Source organism: Prionailurus bengalensis, chromosome E2 (assembly GCF_016509475.1).
Source record: "Prionailurus bengalensis isolate Pbe53 chromosome E2, Fcat_Pben_1.1_paternal_pri, whole genome shotgun sequence".
Classification (NCBI taxonomy): Eukaryota; Metazoa; Chordata; class Mammalia; order Carnivora; family Felidae; genus Prionailurus; species Prionailurus bengalensis.
This window is the reverse complement of record NC_057352.1, coordinates 61,502,243-61,530,100: the sequence shown is the minus strand read 5'-3', so window position 1 is coordinate 61,530,100 and position 27,858 is coordinate 61,502,243. Positions and strand designations below refer to the sequence as shown.

General features: G+C 64.2%; 2 protein-coding genes across 2 annotated transcripts; one reads left to right on the top strand and one right to left on the bottom strand.

The window, feature by feature from the left end:
* The first annotated feature begins 329 nt into the window (after positions 1 to 329).
* Positions 330 to 4,854, top strand: SLC22A31 (solute carrier family 22 member 31). Its single transcript, XM_043599390.1, has 9 exons — positions 330 to 707; positions 2,190 to 2,293; positions 2,410 to 2,564; positions 2,818 to 2,986; positions 3,191 to 3,336; positions 3,421 to 3,529; positions 3,656 to 3,870; positions 4,159 to 4,270; positions 4,575 to 4,854. The coding sequence occupies exons 1-9, from the start codon at positions 330 to 332 to the stop codon at positions 4,852 to 4,854; spliced, it is 1,668 nt and encodes a 555-aa protein (XP_043455325.1).
* Positions 4,855 to 4,926: 72 nt separating this feature from the next.
* On the bottom strand, positions 4,927 to 24,610 carry CDH15 (cadherin 15). The gene is made up of 14 exons (XM_043599891.1): positions 23,890 to 24,610; positions 17,521 to 17,679; positions 17,172 to 17,327; positions 15,935 to 16,079; positions 11,703 to 11,863; positions 10,666 to 10,794; positions 9,984 to 10,169; positions 8,898 to 9,151; positions 8,167 to 8,309; positions 7,768 to 8,004; positions 7,257 to 7,496; positions 6,936 to 7,072; positions 6,530 to 6,697; positions 4,927 to 5,601 (listed from the first exon to the last, which is right to left on the bottom strand). The coding sequence occupies exons 1-14, from the start codon at positions 23,929 to 23,931 to the stop codon at positions 5,401 to 5,403; spliced, it is 2,358 nt and encodes a 785-aa protein (XP_043455826.1). The 5' UTR covers positions 23,932 to 24,610; the 3' UTR covers positions 4,927 to 5,400.
* Between the last annotated feature and the right edge of the window lie 3,248 nt (positions 24,611 to 27,858).

Sequence of the window (27,858 nt, the reverse complement as noted above, 5' to 3'; positions counted from 1 at the left end):
CACGTGTACACCCCGCACGAGGACGCCCTGGGGAGGATACCATCGACCCCACCCCCGGCCACGCCCCTACACGAGGATACCTCAGACCACGTCCCCGCCCCGTGTTCACGCCCCAGGTCCACGTGCCCGCGCCCGGACGCCTAGCTGACCGCGTCCTCCCACCACGTCCCACCACCCGGCCTTCGCAGCCCCCGCGGCAGGGGCGAGGGCAGCCCGGCTCTCCTCTAGCCCGCTCTCCAGGCCACGCCCCTGCCGGCCAGGCACCAGGGTCCGGCCCTCCCTGGCTCGGCTCCCGCGCAGGCCCCGCCCGCCCGAGCGCAGAGGCGCAGATGGAGTCGGAGACGCGGGTGCTGCGCGCGGCGGGCGGCTTCGGCCGGGCCCGGCGCCTGCTGGCCGCCGCCTCGTGGCTGCCGTGCGTGGCGCTCGGGCTGGCGCTGGGCTCCGAGCCGCTGCTCACCACGCCGCCGGCGCACCACTGCCGGCCGGACCCCGAGCTGCTGCCCCCCGCGCTGCGCGCTCTGCGCGGGCCCGCGTTGCTCGACGCCAGCGTGCCGCGCCTGGGACCCGCGCGCGCCCCGAGCCCCTGCCTGCTCCTGCGCTACCCTGAGCCCGAGCCCCACGCCCGCCCCAACGGCACGCGGCCCTGCACGCGCGGCTGGCACTACGCGCTGCCCGCCGCCGGCCTGCTGCGCAGCCCGGTGACCCAGGTACGCTCCCGATCAGATCAGCGGAGGACCGGACGCGGGAGCACGCGGGCCCGACGGTCGGGGTCTCCGCCTCAGCCTTCTCTGCCTCATCCTGTTTGCTCTCACTCTAACGCCTCTCGTCCCCCCCCCCCCTTTTCTGTCTGCCTTCCTCCGTCCTCATCTCCCTCCGTCCCCCCTTGCTCCTCTCCCTTGCCCTCTGCCCGTGGTCGGCCGGGGCTTGTCAGGTTGGCCTCTTAGTCGGTCGTCAGGTGACGCAGCAGATGGCCCGGTTGCGGGGGTGCCGGGCCCAACGGCGGAGCCTGCCGCCCGAGGACTGCCATTGCGGGCGGGCAGCCTGGGGGAGGAGGCGTTCAGCCGAAGGTCTGAGCACATCGGCGCCAGGTGGTCCGCAGTAGGTGGCACTTAAGTGCCACCAGCGTTTTGAGCAAGCTGTGACTTTGGGCCATGTAGGTGTCGAAAGCGGGTTCCCAAGACAGGAGGCTTTGAATCAAGGGAGGCACGTGGAGATACGTTTGCCAAAAGCAGACCTTTCGTCTGAGGTGCAAACAAGCTGGAGGGGAGGTGGGGGCGACTCGGGTGGGTTGCGAAGAGAAGGGGAGGAGGCAGCTGGACCCTCCCAGGCCCCTCTTCGCTCCTTCCTCCCTGGGGCTTGGGACCCGCCCAGCTCTGCCTCCCTCCTGGCAGCCTCTGCCCCGCATCCCTACCTCTGTCCCTGGGAGGATCAGCTCCAGTGTGGGAACAGGGACAGGGTTGCCACGTCTTTGCCTGAGGCCCTGAAACCGGCTGGGCTGCTGTCTTCCGTCCATTCTGCCCCACGGCACCCCTGCCCTTCTGTGGGGGTACTGATCAATCAGCACCCCGTCAGCTTTCACAAACGTTTGGTTTTTAAGATAAAAACTGTGATGTAGTATGACCCAAAACTGGACGTTAAGTTTGGGGAGGAGGCGCAGAAACCTGGAAGGAGAGGTGGGGAAGTGCGAAACTGAGGTCAAGGGCCATGTCCGGGAAAAGCAGGTGAGCGCAGGCCTGAGTCACAGTTCCCGAAATCACTTTTGAAGTGAGCAGCGTCGGGGGAGGTGAGGGCGATGCCCTGGAGGCCTTGGCACAGCAGCCAGCAGGAGCCTCAGCTCTGTCAAGGGTCCCCTGGTGGGAGACCAGTGGCTGCAGAAAGGGGAGTGGGTCCCCATCCAGAGAAAAAACAGACTTGGGGTTCCAGGTAGGTGTCCTGGGGACCCCCGTCATTGCCCTCTGGGGACTCAGACCAGGAATTGTTCAGATTCTGCTGGAAGACTACCAGAGTCAGGAGATCATGCTGTGTGACCTTGAGCAGGTCCTCCACCCTCTCTGTGCCTCAGTTTCCCCTTATCTTCAGAGAGGAACTGGAGCAGGCCATCTAGCGCCCCTTGCAGCCTGGCCTTCTTCTGGGAACTCGCAATGGGAAGGGTGGCCCGGCCAGCCAACAGGTGATTGGTGTCCCCGTAGTGGAACCTGGTGTGTGAGGATGGCTGGAAGGTGCCCCTGGAGCAGATGAGCCACCTCCTGGGCTGGCTGCTGGGCTGTGTCTTCCTGGGTGCGGGCTGTGACCGGTGAGGCGCTGCCCCTTCGCTTCTCTCCCAGCAGCCCCCCCTTCCAGGCCCTCAGGGTCCTGCCGGATGCCCTAGCTGTCCTGACCCGCACCCACGTTTCCCTGGCTGCCCCCCAGGTTTGGACGTCGGGCTGTGTTCGTGGCCTCCCTGGTGCTGGCCACGGGCCTGGGGGCCAGTGAGGCCCTGGCGGCCAGCTTTCCCGCCCTGCTGACCTTAAGGCTGCTTCACGGGGGGGCCTTGGCAGGGTTTTCCCTTGCCCTCTACGTGGCTCGTGAGTACCGCGGGGGTGGGGGCCCCGGGGAGCACCCCCTCAGGCCAGGCCTCCCACTCTGCTGCGGGGCAAAGTCAGGTGGCATGGGAGGCCCCTCTGGCACTCCCGCTGAGGGCCCTTCTTGCGGAGGGGGGAGGGGCACTCTGTTCTCTGAGGTCTGTCCCTGGTGGGAAGGTGCAGGTGCTGGAGCTGTAGGTTAGTGACCGGTCCCCGCAGCCCTGGAGAGGTCCTCAGGCCATCTGCGTCTGCTCAGGCCTGGAGCTGTGTGACCCCCCTCGTCGCCTGGTGTTCTCCGTGGGAGCCGGCCTCTTCTCCGTGCTGGGCACGCTGCTGCTGCCTGGCCTGGCGCTTCTGGCGCAGGACTGGCGCCTCCTGCAGGGGCTCAGCGCCCTGGTGACGGGCCTTCTGCTGCTCTTTTGGGGGTAAGCGTGTCACGGTTCAGTGACAGCATGGCGGCCCCGCGTGTCACTTCTCTCCGCACCTTTGTGCAGCACCGGACGTGTGGGTGTGGCACAGGGATCCGGAAAGCCGCGGCATGACTTGTCCCCCTGGATCCAGAGAGGCGTCGTGGGCCTCTGCCCTCCTTGCGGAGAGGACCTGTGGGCATTCTCGCCCCACCCCTGCAGGTCGCCGGCCCTGTTCCCTGAGTCTCCCTGCTGGCTGCTGGCCACGGGACAGCCAGCCCGGGCCCGGAAGATCCTGTGGCACTTTGCAGAGCCTGGGGGCGTGGACCCGGAGGACGGCTCAGAGGAGGAGAGCTCCCTGGTTGCAGGTGATGCACCAGCCAGGAGATGGGAGACGGGTGCCAGAGAAGGGTCATCTCTCACACGTGCCCCTCATGTCCCCGGAGCCACAGAGCTGGACACGCTGGGTGCACAGCGCCCCCGGCCCCAGTACCACTCCGTCCTGGAGCTCCGGCACACCCGCGTCGCCTGGAGGAACGGACTCATCCTGGGCTTCAGTTCGTGAGGAGGGGAGGGCACGGGTGGGCTAATGGGGTCCGCGCCTTCCACCCCCGCCGTGGGTGGGTCTTTGGTCGCTGGAGTCCCCCGCCCTGGCTGGGCCATAGCTGTGTTCTCCCTCTCTCCCAGGCTGATCTGCGGGGGCATCAGAGCCGGCTTCCTCCGCAACCTGGCCCCGAGCGAGCCCACCTTCTATTGGCCCTACTTCCTGACCGCCGGCCTGGAGGCAGCGGCCGCTGTGCTCCTGCTGCTGACGGGGGACCGCTGGGGGCGACGCCCGGTCCTGTTGCTGGGCACCCTGGTCCTGGGCCTGGCATCCCTGCTGCTCCTGGCCGGGACCCAGTGTGAGCGTGGGGCCCTGCCGATACCGAGTCCTCGTGTTTGGCAGAGGGTCTGACCGATGCGGGGTAGCGGGATCAGCCCCCTCCTGGGGCCACGAGAAGGTAGCACAGGAGACGGGGCATTGGGATGAAGTGCTGGTTTTTGCCCCATCTGTCTTCCCACCGTGTACCCAGAGAAAACTGAGGCCCGAAGAGTCAGAAGGCCAAAAGGATCCTATGATCCCAGATGGGGAAAGGCTGGGGAGGCCAGGCCCTGCCGGCAGCATGGGAACTGCCTCCTCCTGCCCCCAGACCTGCCGGGTTGGACCATGCTGTCCCTGTCCGTCCTGGGCCTCCTGGCCTCCCACGCCGTGTCTGCCCTCAGCAGCCTCTTTGCGGCGGAGGTGTTCCCCACGGTGATCAGGTGAGCTTGGGCTGCCAGCCACACCCTGCCCTCCCCGTCGCGCCCGGGGTTCACACCACCTCTTGGGGGACACACGGGGGCCGCTGGTCACAGAAGGGAGTGGAGGAAGGGGGCCAGGGGCTTGGGGAGCAGCGAGGACAGAATTGCGGGGGGGCGGGGGGCGGGAGCGGTTTTGGATTTTCTGATGAAAAGAAGGAAACTTGTTCCAGGCCAGGGGGAAGCTTTTCCACAAAGACTTTGAGTTCCCATACCCCCCGCCCCCGCTTTGCCCCCGGGCCGCCCCCCACCGCGCGCTCTCCCGCAGGGGGGCCGGGCTAGGCCTTGTGCTGGGGGCCGGCTTCCTGGGCCAGGCGGCAGCGCCCCTGGCCGACGTGCACGGCCGGGGCGGCTTCTTCCTGCACCACGTGGTCTTCGCCTCCTTCGCGGTGCTCGCCCTGCTGTGCGTCCTGCTGCTGCCCGAGAGCCGGGGACGCCGCCTGCCCGCGTCGCTGCGGGACGCCGACTGCCTGCGCGGGTCCCGGGCCCGCCGCCGCCCGCCCCCGCCCTCCCACCGGGCGGGGTCCCGGCCTGAGCGGGACGGCTGACTCGCCGGCGCCCAGGCTCCCTTCCATCCCCGCCCCGCGTGGAGGATAAAGGCATCCGTGGAACTTGGCGTTCTCGCTGCTGCTTCTCTCGGGCCGCGCGCCCTGGGTTGGAGGGGGCTCCCGGTGGGCTCACTAACCCCCCTCTTCCCCCCCCCCCACCGTGGGGGGCAGCCCGGACTGCGCCACCGGCACTGGAGAGAAGGGCAGGTTTTTAATTCAGGAGTGGGGGGGGCATGAGTGGGAGGCCGCTGGGGGCCGGCGACGTGGGGGTTCTGACCCCAGGGAAGGCTGATTGATGCCAGGCTTGTCTGGCTCCCGCTCTCCGGGCGCTGGGTCCCTCGGTCTCTGTCCTCCCTGGGAGAAGTAGACTTGCCCAAGGGCCTGGGGGCCCCCTGGCTGCCTCTACAGAGATCAGCCGGGCCTGGAGACCAGGCTGCCTGTCCTCGGAAAGACGTCTGTCCTCCGTGTCTGGTGGTTGTACCCTGAGCAGGGCACGCGGGTCCGCATCAGAAAGCCCCCCACCCTTCCCTGGCCCTTGTCCGACCCTCACGGGGGTCCGTACAGGTCAGCCAGCCGGGCGAAGCGGGGGCCCCAGTCCCGCAGGCAGCTGTAGTCCTGGTCCTCGTCCCCCAGGCTGGACAGGATGGAGCTCAGCGTCCCTGCCACAGAACCATCCCCCTCGTAGTCGTAGATGAGAGCTGTGTCATAGGGCGGGACACTGGGGTCACTGTCTGCCACCTCCAAGCCCTGCGGAGAGGCCCGGGAGAGCTCAGGATCCCTGCCGGCACCAAGCCCCGCCCCCAGCTCAGGCTGCAGCCCGCTCAGCCCGAGACATCGAGGAGGGAGCCCCACCCCCAGCCCCGCGGGAAGAGGAGGGGGAGGGGCAGAGCCCTGAGTGCGGGCACCGTTGGGGAGACCCGCCCCACCTCCCTCTGGGCGGCTCTCTCCTTCCTTAGGGCTGGGGTACGTGAGGCTTCCTAACATCCCATCGGTGAGACCCCCGTTTCTGCCTTTTAAAGATTTCACAAAGGGTTCTGTCCTGCCCACCTCCGTCCGTCCTCTCACCCAAAGGGTCACACGCCCTCCTAACCGGGACCAGCACCTGGGCCTAACCCCTGCCCAGGCATCTGTAGGGGGCTTCCTCTGAATCAAGGCCTGTGCTTGCGGGCTGGTGTGGCGTCGGGCAGGCCGGCAGGCGGCACCCTCTGCTCCCCCACAGCCCATCCGAACCGGGCCGCCTGCCTTCTGAGCCTCCCCCGCCTTGACTGCGAGAACTCGCCGATGCTGTGCCCACATAACTGTGGTTCCGGGATGCGACTGACAGCTGCACCCCCAGCCTCGGGACACGCTAACTTTTGTCGGTGTCCAGTGGAAAGTGCCGCAGAGCAAGCTCCAACCCACCCCAGCTCAACCAGGCTCTGCGCGATCTGGGGCAGGGGTGGGGGGCAGCTTCCTCTTCCAGGGGACCTGTGCCTGTGGTCCCCTGCACCTCCCCAGCCTCACCCAGCTCTCAGATTGTCAGGGGTTCCCCAGAAGCTCAGCTGGGGTCCCCAGCGACGGACCCACTCTCCACAAATGGTGCGCGTCTGGAGGGTTCACAGAGGCATGGGCGGGAGCCCCTATGTGCGTGTCCCCGTGCCTTTGCCCCTGTCTGCACACCTCCAGGGACACCTACATCATTGATGAAGTCAGCGATGTCAGCGGGGCTGGTGGGCAGCATGCGGGGTGGCTGGGGGCGCACTCGGCCAAACGGGGCATCTCGGCGCAGTGGTGGCCGTCCCAGGGGAGCGCACAAGGCCGCCAGCTCTGTTGGGTGGCGCAGCTGGTTGATGTCGTAAGCATCCTGGGGACACAGGAGGCAGAATTCAGCCCCGATCAATCACAGGGTGGGGTTTTGGTCCCAGGCACCCTGGTGGGATGAGGGGGGTGCGGGGGAAGGGAAGAGGACTTGTGGGGGACACTCCCTCCTCCTGAAGGTGGGGTGAGGGGTGCTGGAGGGGGACCCACAGCCTAGGCTCTCAGGGACCCTTCCAACCGCTTAGCATTTCTAAACCACCACCTCCCCAATGCCCTCCCCTCACCTGGTCCTCCTCCCCGCCCCCCTGCTCGTCATAGTTCAGGATGTTGTCCCGGAGATCGTCCTGCAGCCCGTGCAGAAACCCTTTGTCTCCTGACTGCCGCCGGGACCGCGTGATGAGGGCGACCGGCAGGGCGAGCACTGGGCAGGAGGGGACAGATAGGAGGTGGTGGGTGCCTGGTCATCCAGCCGGGTCTGGACATGTGGGGCATGGGATCGGGTGGTATGGGGCCTGCGGGAGGGGGGGGGGAGGGAGGGTTAAGGTGGGGTGGGGCCTGAGAGGAGGCGGAGTCAGGGCAGCAGGTGTTGGGACGCAGGCGCTCACAGAGCAGCAGGATGATGCTGGCCAGCACGATGACCAGGGCGCCCAGGCTGACGCCCACGCCTCCTGCCCTCCGGGCAGCGGCCCCCGGCAGACAGGCGCCATCCGGGCCGCAGCGACACACTGTCACATTCAGGGGCTGCTCGCGCTGCTGAGGCGGCTGCCCGGAGTCTCGGAGCAGCAGGCTGAGGCGGTGTAGACCCTCCCGGACCTGGTGCCGGAGCCGCAGGCGCGCGTGGCTCACTGCAGAGGGCGCCCAAGGTCAGCAGGGGCCTCCCAACCCGACGCGCCCTGCCCCTGCCCCTCCAGGGCCCCTCCGCGCCCCTTGCTGCTCGGAGAAGCGGCCTGGTGGCTGAGGATCCCAAGACCTGGGGCCTCAGTTTCCCCATCCTCCCACTGGGCGTGATAGTTCCTGCCCCGCCCAAGGATGCGGCGGGAACCAGCAGGACCACGGTGCTGAGCGCCCCCCAGGTCTCAGGGCTGCACCCGCGGGCCGGTGTTTGGAAAAACTCACCGTTAACCTGGCTGACACTCCAGTTCCGGGTCAGCTCTGGGACACGGGGACTCAGCTGAAAGTGGAAGGGAGCCCCGTGGGGGGGCAGGTCCGCATCCGTGGCCCCCAGGAGAAGGCCAGAACCCTGATCTGGCTTGCTGCACACGCTACCAGATGGCCGGGACAGCTCAGGGGCGTGGTCATTGACCTCCAGGATCTCAATGGACAGGGTCCCGGTGGCTGTGCTGGGTGGGGAGGCTGCAGGCGGGAGAGGCCGGGTGGGCTCCTTGCCCTGCTGGGGCAGACTGCCCACCCAAGAATCGGCTCCACGGCACACGCAGCTCTCGGCCCTCAGGCAGCAGCAAGGATGCCCCGCCCGGGTCCGGGAACCCCGGAGCCCAGGCACAGCTTGGCACTCACCATCGTCGTAGGCCAGGATGATGGCCCTGTACCAGCCATCCTTGAGGAAGGGCGAGGCTGGGCTGAGCACTCGCTGGGTCTGGATCTGACCCGTGGCTCTGTCCACCCGCAGCCAGTCGTCTGGGTCATAGTCCTTAGAGTAGCTGTTGGCCAAGGAGGGGACAGAGTGACCCTGAGCAGACACAGGACCCCTAGGGGTGTGGTCATACAGAAACACACATTTCCCACACACGTGTGCACGCACGCACCTCTGAAGCTAGGCCCCCAACTGCCCTGAGCTGGTGGTTTCTGTCCCAATTGACAGATGAGGAAACCGAGGCTCAGGGAAGGCAGGTGAGGCCCAGGGCCAGGGCCCCACGGCCAGTGAGTGCCACAGCCAGGCTTCAGCGCGTGGGCACCGTGGAGACAGACACAGATCCATAGGGCCAGGGCCAGGGTGACATCCAACACACGAAGGGCCGGCCTGCACACACCGGCTCACCGGAACGGACCGGGTGGCGTCGGTGGGCCAGCAAGCGCCCAGCCTGGCCTGCTGGGACGAGTTCACGCCAACACGCACGTATGCACAGGGCTCGAGGCCCCAGGGACGCTCAGGGCTGTACACGGACAGACGTGCCCTCTACCCTCCGACCAGGGCTCTGACGGGAACCCTCCACCGTGCTCCGGGCCCCGGCTGGGCAGCGGACAAAGGAGGCCGTCGGCCCCCTCTGCCTCACCCCGGCGGCCCCCACCTGAGCCTCTGCAGCCGCTGCGTGTCAGGGTCTTGGGCAGAGAAAGTGGCCACGGGGGTTCCCGGGGGCACCCCCTCAGGCAGGCTGGTCCTCAGTGGGTTCTCCTGGAACACGGGCGCCTCGTTGACGTCCTGCACCCGCACGCTGACCCTGGCCTGGCCCCGCTCGGCCCTGGGGGCGGCCGCCTGCAGGGGGGCCTCGTTCTGCACCGTGACTCTCAGGTTGTACTGCTCACAGCTCTCGTAGTCCAGGGGCTGGAGGGGGGGGGAGGACCGGGGGGGCGGTCGCTCAGGACTCCGGGCCCCCCTCACATTCGAGGTGCCCGGAGGCGGCTACGGGGCAGGGCGAGGCCCCCACGGTGGGACCGCGGCCCCTTCAGTCTCTCCTCACAGCCCCTACTCTCCCTGTCCCTCATTAGCCCTGCACAAATAAAAATTATTCAGGACCAAAAGCCGCAAAGAATAACATAAAAATGACAGCTACTCATCACTCAGAATGAGTTTGTTAGGCGGCGTGTGACCAGCTTCGTGCGTCACTTGGTCAGGCATCCTCCCTGGTGACTCAAGCAACGCTCGTCCGGGCACGCAGAGGGGGCTGGCACCTGGGGTTAAATTAACCTCTGCCACCTGCTGACTTTAAATATTGTCCCGGATGACCTGAGTGGGGCGCGTCCGTAGCTCACAGCCGTTGAGAACAAAGCTGAGATTTTCCTTTAGAGGAAAGATGCGGGTCCTGAGTTCCCAGCCCGCTGGGCCTGCAAACCCCTGTTTCCTGCAATAACGCTCCTTGTGCGTCAGCCTCTAAACAGGTCTGCACCCGTGTGTGCGTGTGTCTCCCGCTGCTCCTGTCTCCTGGCTTCAGACCCGCCTGACACAGGTCTACACGGCACCCCACACCGGAAGAAGCAGCACTCCATCAATATCACCCGGGCTGTGGCCGGCCCCGTGCCCCGGGGTCGGCGTGGCCTGCGCCCAGAACCCCAGCATTCCCGGGTCCCCTAGCATTCTGCTCTGCCCCAAACGGGGGCCCCCTGAGCTCGGGTCCAGAAGCCAGACCCCAGCTGGGGAAGCCGTGCACCCCACTCACCTTCACCACAGACAGCACGCCCTCGTTGGTCTTGGGGTCTGTGCGGATAGCGAACTGTCCCTTGGGGTCGCCCTCCAGGATGGTGAACCTGGCTGCCCAGTTTGGGGAGCCCGGCAGGTCCCTGTCCTCCACCTGAAGCCGCCCCACGTCCACTCCGCTGACAGCCTCCGTGGCCTCCATGAAGAACTACGGAAGCCCGGCCCTCGTTACCGCCGGGGCTGCGGGGGCGGGGGTGGCCCCGCGGGGGGACGCCCACCCCTGCTCCCCCCCTGTTGACTCCGCTGCCCACCCCCCCCCCCCCCGCCCCAGAGCCTCCCGGGCTTGTGGCCTTGGGAATCACGGCCCCCCAGGGGTCCCCACGAGGCCCTGTCCGCGGGCTCAGCTGCCGGCCAGGCGCCCTGTGTGCCGCCTTGTCCCGGAGGCTGGGGCTGGCTGCTCCGTCCCATGCGGCGGGGGCGGAGGGAAGGCTCCTTCCTGTTGCCCGAGGGCCACCGAGGGGTCTCGGGGGGGGGGGGGGACGCTTCCCCCCGGGGTCTCCCCGAGCTTCTCTGTGTCTACGTGTGCACAAGCCACCAGTCTAACCTGGGTTTCTGTGCTTGTCCTCAGACAAGTCCTTGTCTCTCTGTCGGGAGCCTGAGGAGGGAAGGACAGTCCCCAGCGTGGGTGTGGTCGGGGGCAGTACCTCGTCCCTAGTGAACCCAGGGGCGTTGTCATTGACATCCTCAAGGGTGATGATGGCTGAGGCCGTGGCGGTGAGCCCATCTCCAGACATGTCCGCCACCTGCAGGGTCAGATTGTACACGGCGACCACCTGGGGGCACAGCAATGCGCAGTCAGGGTCCCCGGTGGCCCCGTAGGGCCCGGTGGGGGGGCGGCGTCGAGCAGACAGCACCGGGCTCAGCCTCAGGGGAGAGCCCTATGCGCATCACAAGCCCCAACACCCGGCCTTTTGCTCCCAAGCTCTGGGGCAAAATGTGCCGCCCGGCCCTCTGGGTCTGACAACACGACTGCCAGCCCAGACTATGAGTGGGCAAGAGGCCAGGCGTCGAGTTGGGTACGCATTCACGGAACACCACAGCACGCTGGAGCTGAACCAACAAGCTGGGTCCCTGCCCTGAGGGGCCACTTCCAGTGGCAGAAAGAGGGACCGACGAAGGCCACCTGATGCAGCAAGTGACTAGACAGAGCTGTGTGTGTAGCCGCGGGGAAACCAAGGAGGGCTTCCTGGAGGTGCCGAAGCTGTGCAGCAGCCTGGCTGTGAGCGGCAGCAGGGGTCCCGCTGGAGGAAGAGTGTGCGAGGACAGAGAGTGGCTGTTACTCCAGAGCGCAACTGGCCAGTGTGGGGCCAGGTGGATGGCCTACCCCGTGCCAGGAAGCCCGAAGGCCTGGCAGGCTCCAGTGCGGGGGAGGCTTTCGGCAGGACTCGTCAGGGCCAGGCACCATACGGAGGGCCCTTCCCGCTCCCCTCGGACCTAAACCCACGAGCAGCCACGAGACGCGGGTGTCCCAAGCTGGGTTTGTGTCCAGAGCCACTGGGAGTATCCACAGCAAGCGGGGGCTCCCTTCCACCGTGTCGGGGGAAGCGCGTAGGGTGGGCAAGGCTGGGGCGGAGGGCCCAGCTTGGAACGAGCCACCCCGTGAGCCTCAGAGCGCCGAGAAGACGGGCAAGGATGCAACCCTGGCGGCCCTGGCCCCCAGCCTTCATGGCGGTAGCCTCACCTCGCGGTCCAGACCCACTTGCACGGTGCGTATGTCCCCCGTGTGCTCGTCGATGCTGAAGAGCTGGGGGCCGTCCTGCTCCAGAATGGAGTACCGCAGGGCCGCGTTGTCTGTTTCCGGGTCATCAGCGTCTGTGGCTTCGGCCCTGGTCACGTAGGTGCCTGGTGGGGAGGACACGTGTGGGTGCCAACCCCTGGCCCCAGGACGCGCCTCGCCGTCCGTGGCCCACCGTGCCAGGTCCGGGCCCCCATCGGTCTGTACGAGCTTGAACATTTAAGCCGTCTGCCCTGCGCCGGCTGGAGGAGGAAGCAAGAGCGTCTGGTATACACGTTCGATCAAGAGCTGACACGTGTCCCCCAGACACGGAGACAGTCCAGCAGGGGCTGAGAGCCCGGGGTCAGACGGGGGGAACCAGCTGGAAAGCGGGCCAGCTCCGAACCGGCGGGAACGCCGAACTAACAGAAGTAGAGAGACGTGCAAACACAGGTGTGAGCAGCACACACGCAACACGCACGCACACACGCACAACACACACGCTCGTGTCTGCACACAGAAGCACGTCTCCCAGCTCTATCTGCTGCCGGGGCCGAACAGCAGCCAATCAGACGAGCCTCCTGTTGGCCAAACACGGACAATGTGGGCATCAGAGCAATGGCTGTAATGGATGATAACCCACCGAACGAGTCAGACTCCGGAGGTCCAGAGTCATAGAAACAAAAATAGCATCCGCAGACACACGTCCACAGGGCAGAAAGCCCGCTGACAAAGGGTGAAGGGACAATGGAAGTAGGAAACCACTGCCCCCGCCCCTAGGAGAACGGACCCAGACAAGGACCACGAGCAGATGCTCACACTGGGGAATGGAAGTTTAAGGAGAAACAGAGGACGAGCACAGTCGCAGAGGATCTTTCACAAGATGTCTATTAATTACAGGGGGAAATGGAAAAATCACAGCGGGGGGCGCCTGGGGGCTCAGTCGGTTAAGTGTCTGACTCGGTTTCAGCTCAGGTCATGATCTCATGGTTCAGGGGATCGAGCCCTGTGTCTGGCTCTGTGCCGACCGTGCGGAACGTGCTTGGGATTCTCTCTCTCCCTCTCTCTCTCTGCTCCTCCTGTCACTCTCTCTCTCAAAATAATAAACAAACAAACAAAAAATCACAGTGGAGAAGCCCGGCAGACACCCCCTAAACAAGGCAAATCGAAGTCCACATCTCCAGGAACGGGACACACACTCCTGATAGGACACACTGAGGAGAACTGTGTTACCCGCGTGCAAATCCTGAATCCAACCACACAAACCCCATCCGGACAACCCATGTTCTTCAAAATAACTGAGTAAGTGCTTCAGTCAGTGTTGGGACTAAGGAGGTGTGACACTCAGATGGTGAAAACTACAAACGCTTCGGAAAGAAATTAAACCCAAGTAAACGGAAACACGGCCCATGTTCACGGACCGCGAGGTCAACGCTGTTCAATGTCAGCACCGCCCAAAGTGATCTGCAGATTCGGTACCGTCTCCATCGATGTCCTAAGGACAAGTTTCTTCACGTAAATAGGAAAACCGTCCTAAAACTCGTATGGAACCTCCAGGAAACCCAAACAGCCAAGAACACAGCGGGCACACTCACACCGCCTGCCTTCAAAACCACCCCAAAGGTGCGGGGATCACGGCAGCGTGGGGTGGCCACACAGACAGACGCGCGGGCCAGTGGGACAAGAAGTCCGGGAACAGACCCTCGCACGGGTGGCCAAACGACTTCCGGCCAGCGTGCCGAGACCGTGCGAGGGGGAAGAGGTCGGTCTTCTCGGCGCCCGGCGCTGGGAAAACTGGGCGTCCGCGGCCCAGAGCACGCACTTGGACCCTCCCCTCACACCATCACGCAAAAACTCGCTCCAAGCGGATCAAAGACCTACACGTAAGGCCTGAAACTGTAAAACCTGGAGGAACACGGAGGGCAAAAGTCTCGCGACACTGGATTTGGTTATGATTTCTGGACGGGACGCCAAAGGCACAGGCAACAAAAGGGAAGATGGACAAACTGCACTTCATGAACGTTTTTAAATGTTCTGCGTCAAGACACTATCAACGGGGTAAAAAGCAGCCCACAGGACGGGAGAAAACACTTGCAAATCGTGTCTCTGTGAAGGACTACCCAGGATATATAAACAACCCCTAAAACTCAACAAAAATGCAACTCAATTCAAAAATGGGCAAAGGGCTTGAATCTGCCTTTCTCCAGATAAAATATACAAATGGCCGCAAAACACATGAAAAGGTGCTCGACATCAGTAGTCGTTAGGGAAACACAAACCCACATCACGAGACACCAGTTCACACCCACTGGGATGGCCATCATGAAAAACCAGAAGACAAGTGTTGGCAAGGACACAGAGAAATGGGGCCCCACACGTGGCCGGTGGGGTGTGAAATGGTGTAGCCGCTGTGGAAACAGCATGGTGGTCACTCAAATGAAACACAGAATCGCTGTGTGATCCATCAACTCCACTTCTGGGTTTATCCCCCAAGGAACCAAAAGCGGGAACGTGAACTCACGTCCATAACATCACTCATGGTAGCCAAGGCGCGGAAGCCACCCAAGTATCTATCTACAGGAGGACGGACAAGTGAAGTGTGGTCTGTCCACACAATGGACTACTGTCCAGCTTTAAAAGGGAAGCAGATCCTGAACACGGATGAAGCTGGATGCTTGTGCTCGTGAGATGAGCCGTCACAGATGACAAATACTAGAAGGTTCCACTTATACGAGGTCCCTAGAGTATACAGATTTACAGAGGTGGAAAGTAGGTGGGAGCCAGGGTCTGGGGACCGGTGGTGGGGACAGCCGCACAACATTATGAATGTATTTTTTTAAAATTTTTTTTTTCAACATTTATTTTTTGGGACAGAGAGAGACAGAGCATGAACGGGGGAGGGGCCGAGAGAGAGGGAGACACAGAATCGGAAACAGGCTCCAGGCTCCGAGCCATCAGCCCAGAGCCTGACGCGGGGCTCGAACTCCCGGACCGCGAGATCGTGACCTGGCTGAAGTCAGACGCTTAACCGACTGCGCCACCCAGGCGCCCCATGAATGTATTTTTTAAATGTTTATTTTTGAGAGAGAGACAGAGAGAGACAGAGAGAGACAGATGCAGGGCATGAGAGGGGGAGGGGCAGAGAGAGAGGGAGACACAGAATCCGAAGCAGGTTCCAGGCTCTGAGCTGTCAGCACAGAGCCCTATCTGGGGCTTGAACCCATGAATTGTGATCTGAGCCAGCGTCTGATGCTGAACTGACTGAGCCACCCCAGTGCCCCACGTTTGGAATGTATTTAACACCACTGAACTGTCCCCTTAAAAATTGTTAGGGTGGTAACACTTACGTGTATTTTTAGCGCAATAAAACTTTTTTGAAAAAAAAAAAAAAACCACATCAGGGTCAGGAACGCCTAACGGCCAAGGAACCGCTCCAGACGGAGGGGAACGAGCTTAGGTGGAGCGGGACCATCGTCCCAACCTAATGGTGGAAACAAGCAGATAATCCACAAAGGCGCAAACATGATCAACGTCACAACTCTGTTGCAATTCTTTTTAACTTTTTTGCAAGTCTGAAGATACGCAAAAAGAAGTAAAAAAAAAAAAAAAAAAAAAAAAAGGTCATTCTGAGTCTTGAAACACGAAGAAGGAGGTGAAATAAACAGACGTGTGGGAGCACCTCCCACGAGTCCGCCCTTCCCAGCCTCTCAGGCGGAAGGCTGGCCTGGGATTGGACTGAAGCCCCTGGGACCAGAGCGGGAAGGTCTCTCCTGCCTGGAACAGGTCAGGCGAGCGAGGCCGTCCGGACAGGAGGTTGTGCCTTGTTTGCGACCGAGATGTAGGGCTGAGAAACAAGGACGGACGTGTTCTGGAAGCAGGCTTACGGCATCATGGTGAGGGTGCTAAACCCACGGAATTGTCCGTTTTTAACCGCTCAGCCCTGATGTGTGTGGATTTCACCTCAGTGCAGCAGCAGCCTCCGTCCCAGCTCGGCCACCATAAATCCTCACTGCTTTTTGGAAGACGCTGGGGTGTGAAACTTACACTGAAACGGGAAGTGACCACAAAGTCCCTGCCCCTGGAGAGTCCGCTTGCTTACTCTTGGACGCTCTGAAGGACCACCGAGAGTCTTGCTCAGTCTCCCCGGGCCTTCTGACGACTCAGAGCCCCCCACGCCCGCCGCAGCCCCCCAGCCTCACCTGGCACTGCTCCCTCCAGCACCCGGCCGCTGAACGCCTCCTGCCTGAAGACGGGCCGGTTGTCATTCTGATCCACAACCACGATCTCCAGGTCCGTGGGCTCCTCCAGGGTGGCTCCTCCCAGGTCCAGAGCAAAGGCCCTTAGCTACCCAAGCAGAGAGCAAGGGCTGGTGCTGTGCTCCCCCAGTTTTGGTGGCCCCCACCAGGCCGTGCAAAGAGACAGCAAGTGCAGACCCGGTGTCCCACTGGGGACACCAGCTTACACAGGGGAGAAAGGGCATGGGGTGGGGCGAGTGTGCAGCAGCGAGACCTCCCTGCCCCCAGCCTGCTCGCCCACAGCAAGGGAGGGCAGCGCCTCGCTTCCTCTCTCGCCTTGGCTGCCGGGAAGCTCACAGGTATGTTTTGTGTGCGACTGAAGCCACAGTCTCACTAGCGCTCCCACTCCGTCCCTTCTGCTAATCGGTGCAGGCTCCTCTTGGAGCTTAATGATCCCATGAAACGGAAATTAAGCCACTTTCCTGCTTCTGGAGAGCGGGCATGCTAGGGTGCCCAGGTAGGACCGTGGTCTCTGTCTGATAACTCCCTGTGTAAGGGAACCAAGAGCTCGTTCTCAAAGTCTGGACGAAGAACGTTCAGGGCACGGAAAAAGCAAAGTCAGAAGCCTCCTCCTCCAGGGCAAACTCAAAACACTTTGGAGACTCCAGGACACAGGACTCTGTGGGGAGTCAGGTTCCTCCCCCCTCCATGGCCTCTTGCTCCCTTCTCTCAAGCCTCACAATCCCATGCCTCCGGGGCGGGGGGATCCCGTGCCACCTTCCCCGGAGAGTCAAGGGACACCTGCCATTGGGACGTGCCATACCGTGGGCTTCTGCACAACGCCCCACCCCCACCACACATGGCCAGGCTGGGGGCAAAACTGGGGCAAAGCTACACCAGCGTCCAGTGGTGTTTTCCTGGGAGGCTGACAGCGGCTCTGCTGGGGGCTGCCCGGTGCCGCTTCCCTGGGCAGGACCAAGCCCCGCCTCCATGGGGCCTCAGTTCGCTCATGCTCATCTGTTAAATGGGAACAGAATCCTGAACATCTTCTTTGGAATGCAGGTCCTATAGTCCCAAACCCCTGTCTGCAGCTACCAATTAAGGACATGTGCCCTCAAGTCCCAACCCTGAGACCAGGAGCCTGGTGGTGGCAGGAGCCCCCCCGCCCTTTCCTGCCAGCGCTCCCCACAGCGGGCCCCACCCTGAAGCGGTCTGTTTTCTCCCGATCCAGCATGGCATTCAGGAACACCTTCCCGGTGAACTTGTCAATGGAAAACACGCCCTGGGGCTCCTCGTCCACACCGGGGCCCTGGATGCTGTAGATGACGCTGCCCAGTGGCTGCTTGTCGGACTTGATCTGCCAAGAAAGGAGCCCGGCTGGGGGAGGTGCCCCAAAAGGCAGGGTCCCTCCCTCTTCCTGGCCTTGACTCCTCCCCAGCAGCTCGGCCTATGACCCCAAAGATGTGCTGCCCTCAGGGACCCTCCAGGGACAGCCCAGCCCCTGTTCTGCCCCCAGGGCTAACCCCCTCCCCCGTCTGTGCCCCCCTCACCTGCACCAGGGGGTACGGAAGACGCTTGTGGTTCTCGGATACACTGATGGGGGGGATAACCCAGGCTCTTCGTACACGGCCTGGCGCAGGTGCCCGGTGCCAGGGGTACAGGGTACTGGGCCTCCTCTGCCCAGGGACTCCCAATGACAGGCCCAGGCTCTGCAACAAAGGCACAATTAGCTGTCAATTACATAGCACGCAACCCCAGTGAGCCCGGCCGCAGAAAAGTGAACCCACCATAACCTTGGCCCCCATCAGAGCCCTGAGCTCATGGTCCTGGGAGACCCCACAGCCACACCCCAAGACTGGAGCCCCCAAAGCCCTGCATGTGTCTCCTGTCATCTCCTGGGAGCCCCTGCGGCCAGAGCTGCCCCAGGCCTGGTGGATGTTCCCTGACCGGCCGGCCGAAGTGAGGCTGCCGGGCCCCCACCTCCTCCCGGAGTGGCCCAAGGGAGGCGCAGGCACCGGGCCTTGGGGAGCATGGGGTGCTCAGGGGGCAGACGGAGCCAGAGTGACGAACGAGGCAGCTGCTGGCAACAGCTGCCAGGGGGAGGCTCCCAGGGACACTTCGTGGGAGAAGACTGTGGCTAACAGGGTGTGGCCACCCTTCCCCTCTCCCACAAATGCTTCCCGGAAGCGGGTGCTCGCGGAGGCCCTACAGGCAGGTCGGAAGGGGCTTCTCCAGGCTGCTCTGTGGGATTGGAGGCTCAGCCCGTTTCCAGGGTTTCAGCAGGACCTGCAAACTTACCCGACCTCACCGTGCAGACTGGCCTAGCTGCTGGGGGGTTCGCAGGGCCCAAGGGGCTGAAACGGGACCACAACACCGGGTGCCGACCCCCTGCTTTCCTCCCAACCATGGGGCCAGTGGTAGGGTTCACACCACCACTCCCGGGATCCTCAGGGCCCTGGGGGTGCTCCCTCCTCTTTCTCCACACACTCGGGGGGCTGGGGGGCTGCCAAGGGAAGACGGGGAGCACGTGGCAGCCGTGCTCACCCCCTCCTCCGCAGGGGCGGGTGGGGGCATGTAGATATAGCTCAGGCCCTTCCCTGGGCCAGCCTTTGGGCTCAGAACTGGGGCCATCAGGGAGCATGGTGGGAGGAGGGCACCCGTCAGAAGTCTCTCAAGACCCACTGGCCACTCCCCGTAGTGACCACAGGTAGCCCCACCTTCCCAGGTCAGGTGGGGAAACTGAGGCCCAGAAAAGGCACCGTCCCATGAGTCAGGGACGGGCTGGCAGCACAAACACATCCCGAATTTCCCGGCCCTGGTCTCTGCACCAGGCTCTTCAACAGGGTGCCGGCTGGTCTGAGTGTGGGACCGAGCACTGTGGCTGGCTGGGCACAGGGGCTCTGGTCCAGGGGCACAGGGTCCCGCTGGATTTGGTGAGAGATGGCGGCACCTGGGGTGGGGTCTGGGGGAGGGGCTCGGTCACGCGCTGGGACCCAGCTGGCTTTGGGGGTTGGAGAAGGCAGCCTCTGAGGCTGCTCGGGCCCCGCCCCCCCCCCCTCCACTGGCAGCTGCCCCCTGCCCTGCCCTCCCCCAAACCCAAGGCAGGACAGGCTGGCTGGGGGCATGCAGAGTGGACACCCCCTCCCAGACGCCAGCCCTCTGTGCTCTAGGGATGACCCTAGAAGCTCTCTGGCCCCACCCAGGGTCTCCACGCCCTGGGTCCTTCTGGAGGAGGCGTTCCCTTTTAGCTAAGGTGGACAGGGTGGCTCCCTGGCTGCCCTGTGCCTCCTCGACACCGTGAGCTCACCCCCCAGCCTCCGTCTGGGGCCTCACAGTCCACGGAGAGTGGGCATGGACGGGGCGGTCTCGTGGTCTCAGAAGAGAGGCGTCAGGGACGAGTGAGGGGGGTGTTCTGGGTGGGATGGGACAGGGGCAGGAGGGAGATGCCAGCTGCCGTCCCGTGTAACCCTCCGCTCTACTCCCTGCCACCTTCACCTACCAGGACCAGCACACAATGCTTTCCACACGCTTTGCTCGCAAAACAGCAGTAACATCCACATGACAGCTGAGCTCTCCTTGTGGCCCCAAGCCGGGTCCCCAGGCCTGGAATCGTCCCCCTCCTCCTCCTCACCTGAAATCCCAGGGGCACTGTCACCTGCAGGGGCCTGGAATCTGCGAGGCAGCGAACGTGGTTTATAAAAAGGACCAAGCTCCTGGCCAGGCCCCCAAGCTACTCCAGCCCGACAGACCGGCAGTGCCTGGGGCGGCTCGGGCGTCGCGCCAAACCCACAGAGCACAAACCCTTCCAGGTCAGCACCGTGTTCCCGCCAAGCGGAGCCCTGCTGGCCTCTGTCACTGTGCTAGCGGGGACAGCATCTGTTTCCTGAGCATCCCGAGGGCGGCACAGGGCTCAGCGTCCGCCTGTCTCAGCCCTTTCTGCCTTCCCTAGGCCCTCCCTCAGCCCTCACGGCCCCTAGGATCGAGCGCTGTCTGGTTTCACAGCCACCCAGAGTAGGGCTCAGAGCGGCCGAGCCACTGGCTCAAGCCCACACGGCCAGAGAGCAGCAGAGGTGGGGGCCACAGGGAAGCCAGCTTCTGAGCTCCGTCGCTCCCAGGAGCGCCTTCCCCACCCGGCCTCAGTGTGGGGAGGTGGACAGGACTGGGGGTGCAGGCGGGGGCCGGTCTGCAGGGGGGCTAGCCCCTGATCTCAGGCTCTTGGAGGAATGCTGGGGGACACACTCTGCCCCGTCCAGCCCACCACAGAGCCTCCGGCTGCCCCTCACCCCCGTCTCTGCCAGCGGCCTTGGCTTACACCGCAGCGTGCCCAGCAGCGTGGTGCGGGGCTGGTGCGGTCGTGGCAGAGCCTGGGACTCCACGGCCCAAGTTCAGGAGGTCAGCAGAAGCCACAGAACCTTGGCAGGGACCCCCTGCCCAGATCAGAGGCTGCGGTGGGTGGGGCGGCTGGGCCGGGCCACAGCCCACTTCCGCCGGCCAGCCCGGGTCCTCCCACCACCCCCTTCCCAGAAGACAGACGTGGCCGGCTGGGGGAGGGTCTGGGAGCTGCCCGGGGACCACGGGACATCTGGGGCCAGGACGAAGCCACACGGACAAAGCCAGCTCACACACACCCCCAGCATGTGGGCAGAGCGAGAAGGCACCACCGAGTGGACGCGGGCTCCCCTCTGCTGTCCACCGTGCTCTCCCACGCCCAGCCACAACCAATGGGTGTGACGAACCCAGTTCCCCCAAGTGAGGCCCAACGATACCCCCGTGCTCATCCCCGGCCTTTGCCTTAACCAAGAACCGAGAGAATAGTCTGGAAGCCCTGGAGACACCAGGGCCACTGTCCCTCCCCGGGGCCCACCCCCAGCCCAACACCCAACCCCAGCGGGTGAGTAATAAAGCCCCCCACCACCCCTGTAGGAATCCGTTCTTCCTGGCGTGGCCCACAGGGCTCTCTGCTTCTCTCCACCAGCCCACGGTGGGTTCGGAACAAAGAATCCTAAGCCACGGCGTAGTCTCCCCGGAGCCTGGGAAGAGAGCTGGGTGCTCCCCCACCCCGGGTAGAGAAGCCGTGGGCCGGGAAGGCTGGGCGGGAAGTGAGGACGGCCCGCTTCGTCTCCTGGAGCTGCTGGCCTTTAGGGGCCCCTGGGGCTCCCTAAAATCACTGCTGAGATTCAGACGGCAGGCAGCAGGCCTGAGCTCGGGCTGGACTTTTGCTCCCGTGGCCCAGCTTCCTGGAACCCTGTCCGTGTCGTGTCGCGACTGCATTAGGGGAAGGGAACATGCTCTGCTACCCCATCCGGCGTCGTTGGGCGAACCTCACAAAACGTAGCTGCAGACGCGAGCTCGAGTGAGAGGTTCCAGGGTTAATCCCACACTTGTGTCAGTGGAGACCCCTCCAACGGTGCTTTTGGCTCAAGGTTTCATGATCTAGGAAGCGGGTGGGAGGCCTGGAGCCTGGCGGAACGGGGCGGCAGGGGCCCCGGGGCGGGGGGGGGGGGGGTTTCCCCGGGCGGAGGGAAGAGATCCCGGTCTGCACCCCCCGCAAGCCTCCCAGGCCCGAGCCCCTTCTGCCCAGGCTGGAATCCGCACCACCCCGTTCCTGGACGGCCTGGCCGGCATCAGGCATGCCAGGAATGGGCCCAGCTGTTGCCCCAGCCCAGAGAGGCCCCTGCACGTCTCCTGAGGCGCCAAAGTAAGGGGGTGGGAGAAGCAGCTGTTTCCCCCCCCCCCCCCATCATCCCCCTTGCAGGGACAGGTGCGGCCACGTGAGGGCCACTATGCTCCGGGGCTGCCCTGTCCACCTGGGGAAGAGAAGTCCAGGAGCCAGCTGCCCTCTGCCGCCACAGCTACTGTCATATTAACGTGACTAGAGAACGTGGCCTGCGCCAGGCTGTTCCACGGCCTTTCCCACGTTGCCTGTGGGGGCCTTCACATGTCCAAGTCCCCAGGAGTGCAGCCAAGGCCTCACCTTCTTTCCAGAAACCGTGTGGCTCACCAGCTTGCCCCAAATCATCCAGGTCCGCCACCCCCCACTCCCGCCCCCCCCCAAGGGCAGGGCCAGCTATGGGGGCACTGAGGGCCGGGGAGGGGCCCGAGGGCCCAGCTCTGAAAGTACACGCTCTAAGCCCCCTAGGTGAGATTTTAGGGGACACAGGCGGGGGAGGGGTGTGCCTTGTCCCAAAGACACAGTCAGCACCAGATCAATGCAGAGCCCTGTTGTTGGGGCCCCTCCTGAGCCAGCCCTGCCTTGCCCGGGGCCAGCCGGTGGGTCTCGGGAGCTCACAGAGGTGGAGGAAGGGATGTCCAGGAGGCAGCCTTCAGCTGCCATGTGGCTCGACAGGAGAGGACAAAAGTCTGAAAGCTGAGCTGGATGGGGGAGGGGTGGGTAGGGCCCCGACACGGATGTATTTCGGGGGGGGGGGGTCTAGGAAAAGCTCCCCTCATGCGCTAATCTGAGCCACGTCGAGTACAGAACTTGTGTCCAGGCCCCACTGGCTGATCCCCCCAAATCCCCAAAGCCTCCAGCTGTGTGCAGGGGTCATTCCGCAAGAGCCCCAGGGAGAGGACCTCCCCTGCTGCAGAGCCACCCCAAACCCAAAAGAGCAGGTCTCCGTCATGTGCCTGCCCAAAGTACTGGGTCTGGTGCAGGGTGGGGGTGGACCACTGCTCCTACAGCAAGTGGGGAGGGGGCATCAGAGGCGTGGAGCCTTCTGGAGTGGACCCCAGTGTGTGGGGGCATACGGTCCTGTGGGAGGGCCCACAAGAAGATTGTGCATGGTGCGACCTCCCAGCAGAGGGCTGGGGGAGCCCAGGCCCAGGTGGGCCCAGAGGCAGGGGTGCAGGTGACCAGAGCGAGGGGTGCCGGGTGTCCAGAGGCCCAGTTGCTGGGCGGGGCGGGGCGGGGGGAAGGGGTCCAACTGGAGGGCATCTGACCAGCTTCCAGCCACAGCTGGGAGATCTTTGGGAGTCAGGGGGACTCAAGAAGCCCAGAGTGGGTGCTGGGAAACTGGACTGTCCTCACCAGTGTCTGGGCCCCAAACAGCAAGCACCTGTGGGCACTCGCCAAGCCCTCGAGCTCACTACCTGTCCAGTATAAGGCAAATAAGGTCCTCTATTATGCACAATGTCCCCACCACTGCCCGGCCCTGGCCTCTGGCCTGCGACCCGACTCAGTCTGCCCCCCAAAGGCAGGCCGCGGCTCCACTCCCAGGCTCGGAGTAGTGCCTGCCCCGTCCAAAGGGCCACTCGGCCCAGGACTCGAGGAGATGTGGCCCCCTCCCAGGGGGTGCCCATGGTGGGGAGAGGAGCAGTGGTCTGTGCTTCCTTCTATCCTGCCCCGCTCCCAGCTCGGAGAAACCAGGGAACTGGGGCCAGGGGGGGAGTGTGGGGGTGTGGGCTGTGTGCCAGGGGCCTGGCTCCCAGGGCACTCCCAGGGGAGAGTGGATTCCTGGAGGGCAGAGCCCGCAGCTGCCCCTGCCGGCGGGACACAGGGTGGAGGTGCCTCGGACTCCACTCACCAGGGTCACTAACCAGGGTCACCTGCCTACCCAGCAGGAGTGTCAGGGAACCGGCCTACCAGCTCGTCCAGCGGGGTGCTCCTGCTGCCCCCCCCCCCTCCTGGCTCTCACCACAAGTCGGGTAGGGTTGAGGGGCGCACCTCCAGGGGAAGGACCGGCCTGCTAGGTGGTCTCCGGGCGGCCACCCAGCTTGGCTCCCCGTCCAGTTCAGTCGGAGACGCATACCCTTTGCCTCCGGACCCCGCTGGGGCACAGAACGCCCTGGACAGAGCTACCCACCGGGCACCCTCAGCTCATGGGTCCTCCAGAGGCGGCCAGAGCCAGTGGTCCCCGGGAGCGTCCCACTGTAAGGCGTAGGGCAGGGGGCAAGGGGCTCCGCGCGGCCAGACGCCTTACCTGGGCCAGCAGCCCGAGGGCGACGAGGAGTGCGGCGTCCATGGGCCGGCGGAGCGGGGGCCGAGTGTCCGGCCGGCAGCCTCCTGCTCGGACACAACGCGGGCTGAGTGACAGCACAAGTGCGCGGGCGGGGGCCCCCGAGTGAGTGACAGCACATGTGCGGGGGCGGAGCAGGAGGCCGGGGGCGGGGCCTGGGGCTGAGTGGCAGCACGTGTGCGCGGCGGGAGGCGGGGCCTGAGTGACAGCACGTGTGCGGGGGCGGAGCTAGGGCCTGGGGCTGAGCGGCAGCACGTGTGGGCGCCGGGGCGGGGCGGGGCGGGGCGGAACCAGTCCGGAGGCGGCTGTCCAGGGCGGCAGAGCCCTGGGAGTCCAGTAGTAAGAAGAGGAAGCCGGCAAAAAAGACGGAGGTGGGTGGGGGCTGGGCTAGGAGCCAGAGTGGATGGATTCGTCCATCCACTAATTTTTACGTTGCTGCTCCGTGAATTCACCAGACACACTCTTGCCTCAGGGCCTTTGCACTGGCTGTTTCTTCTGCCCCTAGTGCTCTTCCCCTGCGCCTTGAGGGCTTTGTCTGATGGCAACCCCTGAGCACCCTATCGGGCACTGGCACCTACCTGCCCATCTTAGGTCACAGTGTCTTGCACTGGGGTGGGGCTCCCCTGCGCCTGAATTGTTTCTGTGGATCCTCAGGGCTAGCACAGAGGAAGGCCAGGCCTAGACCTCGCCTGGGGTTGGCCCTCCCCACCCCAGCCACAGCCCTTCCTCCCTCCCCTGGTCCCCCCACCCCCCCCACCCGGTGGCCTCCTGTTCTGGGGCTGCTCTCCTCTTCAAGACCTGTGCCCCTGGTGTGTGTGTGTGTGTCGCTCACAGGCCCAGGACACAGTAATGGAGGGTGGAGAGCGCAGGACGGAGGAAGGACCCTAGGAGCTAACACACTGCCCTCTGAGCAGGAGGCGGGGGGGATGTCCAGGGAGCCTGGGTCTTCTCTGTGGCAGGGGCAGGTCCTCCGCTCTCCTGTCCAGATCGTGGGCCGTGGAGCAGGTGTGGCACCATCTGTGCCCTTGGCCTGGTTGGAAGGAGGCCAGGCTGCCTGAAGGAGACTCTGGCAACGTGTCCCTGGCACTCACTGCTCCGAGGTGGGGAGTCAGAGAGGGGGCCTTTCCATCTCCAGGCTCTGAGACCCTGGGCCTGGGGAGCAGCTTCTAAGGGCCACTGTAAGGGTAGGGCTAACCTGTAGCCTTAAGAAATAACAGCTTTGTTTTAACACTGTAGGTTAGGAGATAACAGCCTTAGCCTATCAATCAAGGGATGGATTAGCGCGTGATCGGATTGGGGCAAGGGCCTGTTTGAACTGTTTCCACCTGGGAACTATCCCTTTGTTCTGTTCCCAGGTGATAATAAGACGATATGGTGGGCTATAAAAACTCTGTACCCCGCGAGACCTCACTCTGGTCAAGAGTGTCGGTCCCGATCGATCGGTTTGCCTTGCCTCTCGTTGCAGTAAACTTTGTTGTGACTGTCACTGGTGCCCGTAGCATTCTGTTTCAGGAGTCGTGTGGATGCATCACCACCATGCTGCCTCTGAGATTAGGGACCCCGAACAGGGGCGGGACAGCCTTCGGAATGCCTGGGGCTCCTGCCTTCTGGTACTAGTGCAGGGGTGAGGTAGAAGGGGATGGGTGGCTGAGCCTCTGAGTCCCCTGGTTAACCTCAGGCACTCTAACGGGGGTGAGGGGAAGAAGCCTTGTAAGACCCCCTCCTCTCTGCTTATTTGCCCATCCTTCTGGCACCTTGCTCTTGGCCATTTGTCCCCCACCAACAACCTCTGGGGGTAGGGGTTCTCCAAGGGGAGGGTGAGCTGGGTCCGGTCATGGGTTAGCCCCAAGCGCAGGGAAAGGCCGCTGCGACCGGGTGTGGCCCCGGGTTGGTGAGCAATCCTCCCCATGGGGGTCCAAGTGCAGGGCCTTGGGGAGGTCGTTCTCCCCGCCACCCTCAGTTTCCCCTTGTGCCCAAGCACGAGCATGGGGGGCCTTGTCCAGGGCTGGGCCACCCCAGCCGCAGGACCAGTTCCCTCTCCTTCTAAAGCGGGACCGCCCCTCCAGAAGAGACCTATCGTTTTCCCGAGGACTCGGGGCATCCGACCCCCTGGACTCTCCAGGCCTGCAGCTCTGCCGCCTCCCTCGGGGTCACCCCCTCCCCCGGGGTCACCCCCTCCCCAGACTCTAACCTGCCGCCCGAGGCGGCACCGGAGCCCACACCCCACCCCCAACCCCTGCAAGGAGCAAGGGCGGCTCAGACGTGGGGGGGGGGGGGGGCGTGGCCTCGGGGTGGCCGGTGGGCAGGGCACACGAGTGGGCGGGGTTCAGGCTGCTGGGTGAACGATGGGGGCGGGGACCGGGGGTGGACACAGAGGGGAGGGGAGTGGAGGATCGCCGGGGTCCGGAGGTGCTGAGAGAGGGAGGTGACCTGACCCCAGGTGTCGGCCTGGGCAGGGGCAGTTTCCTTGTGGACGTTCCCTGGGGTGCCTGTGGTCATGCCTGGGGGACAGCCACCTATAAGGACAGTAAAGCCCGAATGGTGGTCCCCGAGGCCCAGGCACCAGGTGGCCCCTGTCTCTGGGCCCCTCACTTTAGAGGCAAGAGCAGAAGTCCCGAGGAGGCCAAGGTGACAGACCAATACAGGTGGGGCCTGGCCAGGAGCCCAGCCAACCTCTGGGAGCCTGGTCTGGAGGCAAGGAGAGAGGCTAGGTGGGGGCACGCCCACTGCCTTTCCTTTCTTCCATGGTTCCCGGGTCTGGGCTCTTGGGCTTGAGTGCTGAGGACAGTCCTGCTGGGGCTGCCTCCCAGAGGGGTCAGAAAGCACTAACAAATCCTAATGGGGGGGAGGGGCAGCAGCGTAAGGGGTTCCTCAGTGGATGATGGGTGCAGAGTGTGGGGGGGGGGGGCGCGTCCCGAGGCCCTGACTAACCCTGGTGGCCTGGATGAGGCAGTGGGGTCCTGGGCTGATGGGCCCCGAGGGCTTGGCATCCAGGCACTCACAGCCTGACCTGGGTGCTGCTTACAGGAGGTTGGGCTGCAGGTGACCCAGAGGCTCTGGTCTTGGCCTCCCTCCAGGGCTGTCCCTGACCTCCATGTCCCCAGCCCCAGTGGCTGTCCTGCCCAGTGGCCACGTGCCTGCACCTCTGATACAGTGATGGAGATTCCAGCCACGCCGTGGCCCCAGGTTCACTGGATGTGGTATCCTGTGTTCTTTAGGGGATAATCAGTCCCAGGGATTCGGTGGCTAGGGAGGCTTGGTGTCCTCACGGCTCCTGCCATGTCTGCTGGCACCAGCAGGGGGCAGTGTGGCTCTAGGGAAGCCCTGGGAGGGGTGGCGCGGACAGTGGGCTGGACCTCCCACTTCTGGCCCAGAGGTCACCCCGCTCTGTGCTCAGGGGCCAGGTGGTCGGGGTGATGTGTCTTCGCCCCCACCCTGGACACAACTGCCCCTTCCCAGGGCGAAGGGACCCCAGCATGGACTCCTCAGCCTTCTTGCTGTCCCAGGAGGAACAGAGGGAATGCTGCCTTTGGGACCTGCACAGATTCCTGCCCACGTCCGGCCCAGACCCCTCGCCCACCACGGCCGGACCACGCGTAGCCTGCCCGAGGTTTGTGTGGCCCTGGTGCTGGCCCTACGGGCAGCCTGGACTCCTCCCCGCAAAGTGCTGGGGCAGCCCAGCCAGCACAGACTCCAGACAAACGGCCTCTGCCACGGGCACTGTTGTCGGCTGAGTCAGGCCGCCCTGCTAGAGCCCCGAGGTCAGCCCAGGAATGCTCAAGAACCCGAGGTTAGGGGAACAGCCTGGCCATGGTGATGCGGGCACACACTCAGGGCTAAGTGGGGGCCAAGCCAGAGAACAGAGGTCACCGGGCACAGATGGTCAGATTTTAGAGGAATCTGTGAGCTGTCCCCAGGCCAGTTTTGATGGAA

Excerpts from the sequence above, each read along its gene's own strand:
- SLC22A31 (XM_043599390.1), top strand. The coding sequence starts at position 330 with ATGGAGTCGGAGACGCGGGTGCTGCGCGCGGCGGGCGGCTTCGGCCGG. Across the intron at positions 2,294-2,409 it reads CTGGGTGCGGGCTGTGACCG|GTTTGGACGTCGGGCTGTGT; the intron begins GTGAGGCGCTGC and ends GCTGCCCCCCAG. Across the intron at positions 3,530-3,655 it reads CTCATCCTGGGCTTCAGTTC|GCTGATCTGCGGGGGCATCA; the intron begins GTGAGGAGGGGA and ends CCTCTCTCCCAG.
- CDH15 (XM_043599891.1), bottom strand. The coding sequence starts at position 23,931 with ATGGACGCCGCACTCCTCGTCGCCCTCGGGCTGCTGGCCCAG. Across the intron at positions 10,795-11,702 it reads AAGTGGGTCTGGACCGCGAG|GTGGTCGCCGTGTACAATCT; the intron begins GTGAGGCTACCG and ends CTGTGCCCCCAG. Across the intron at positions 5,602-6,529 it reads TCGCTGACTTCATCAATGAT|GGCTTGGAGGTGGCAGACAG; the intron begins GTAGGTGTCCCT and ends GCCTCTCCGCAG.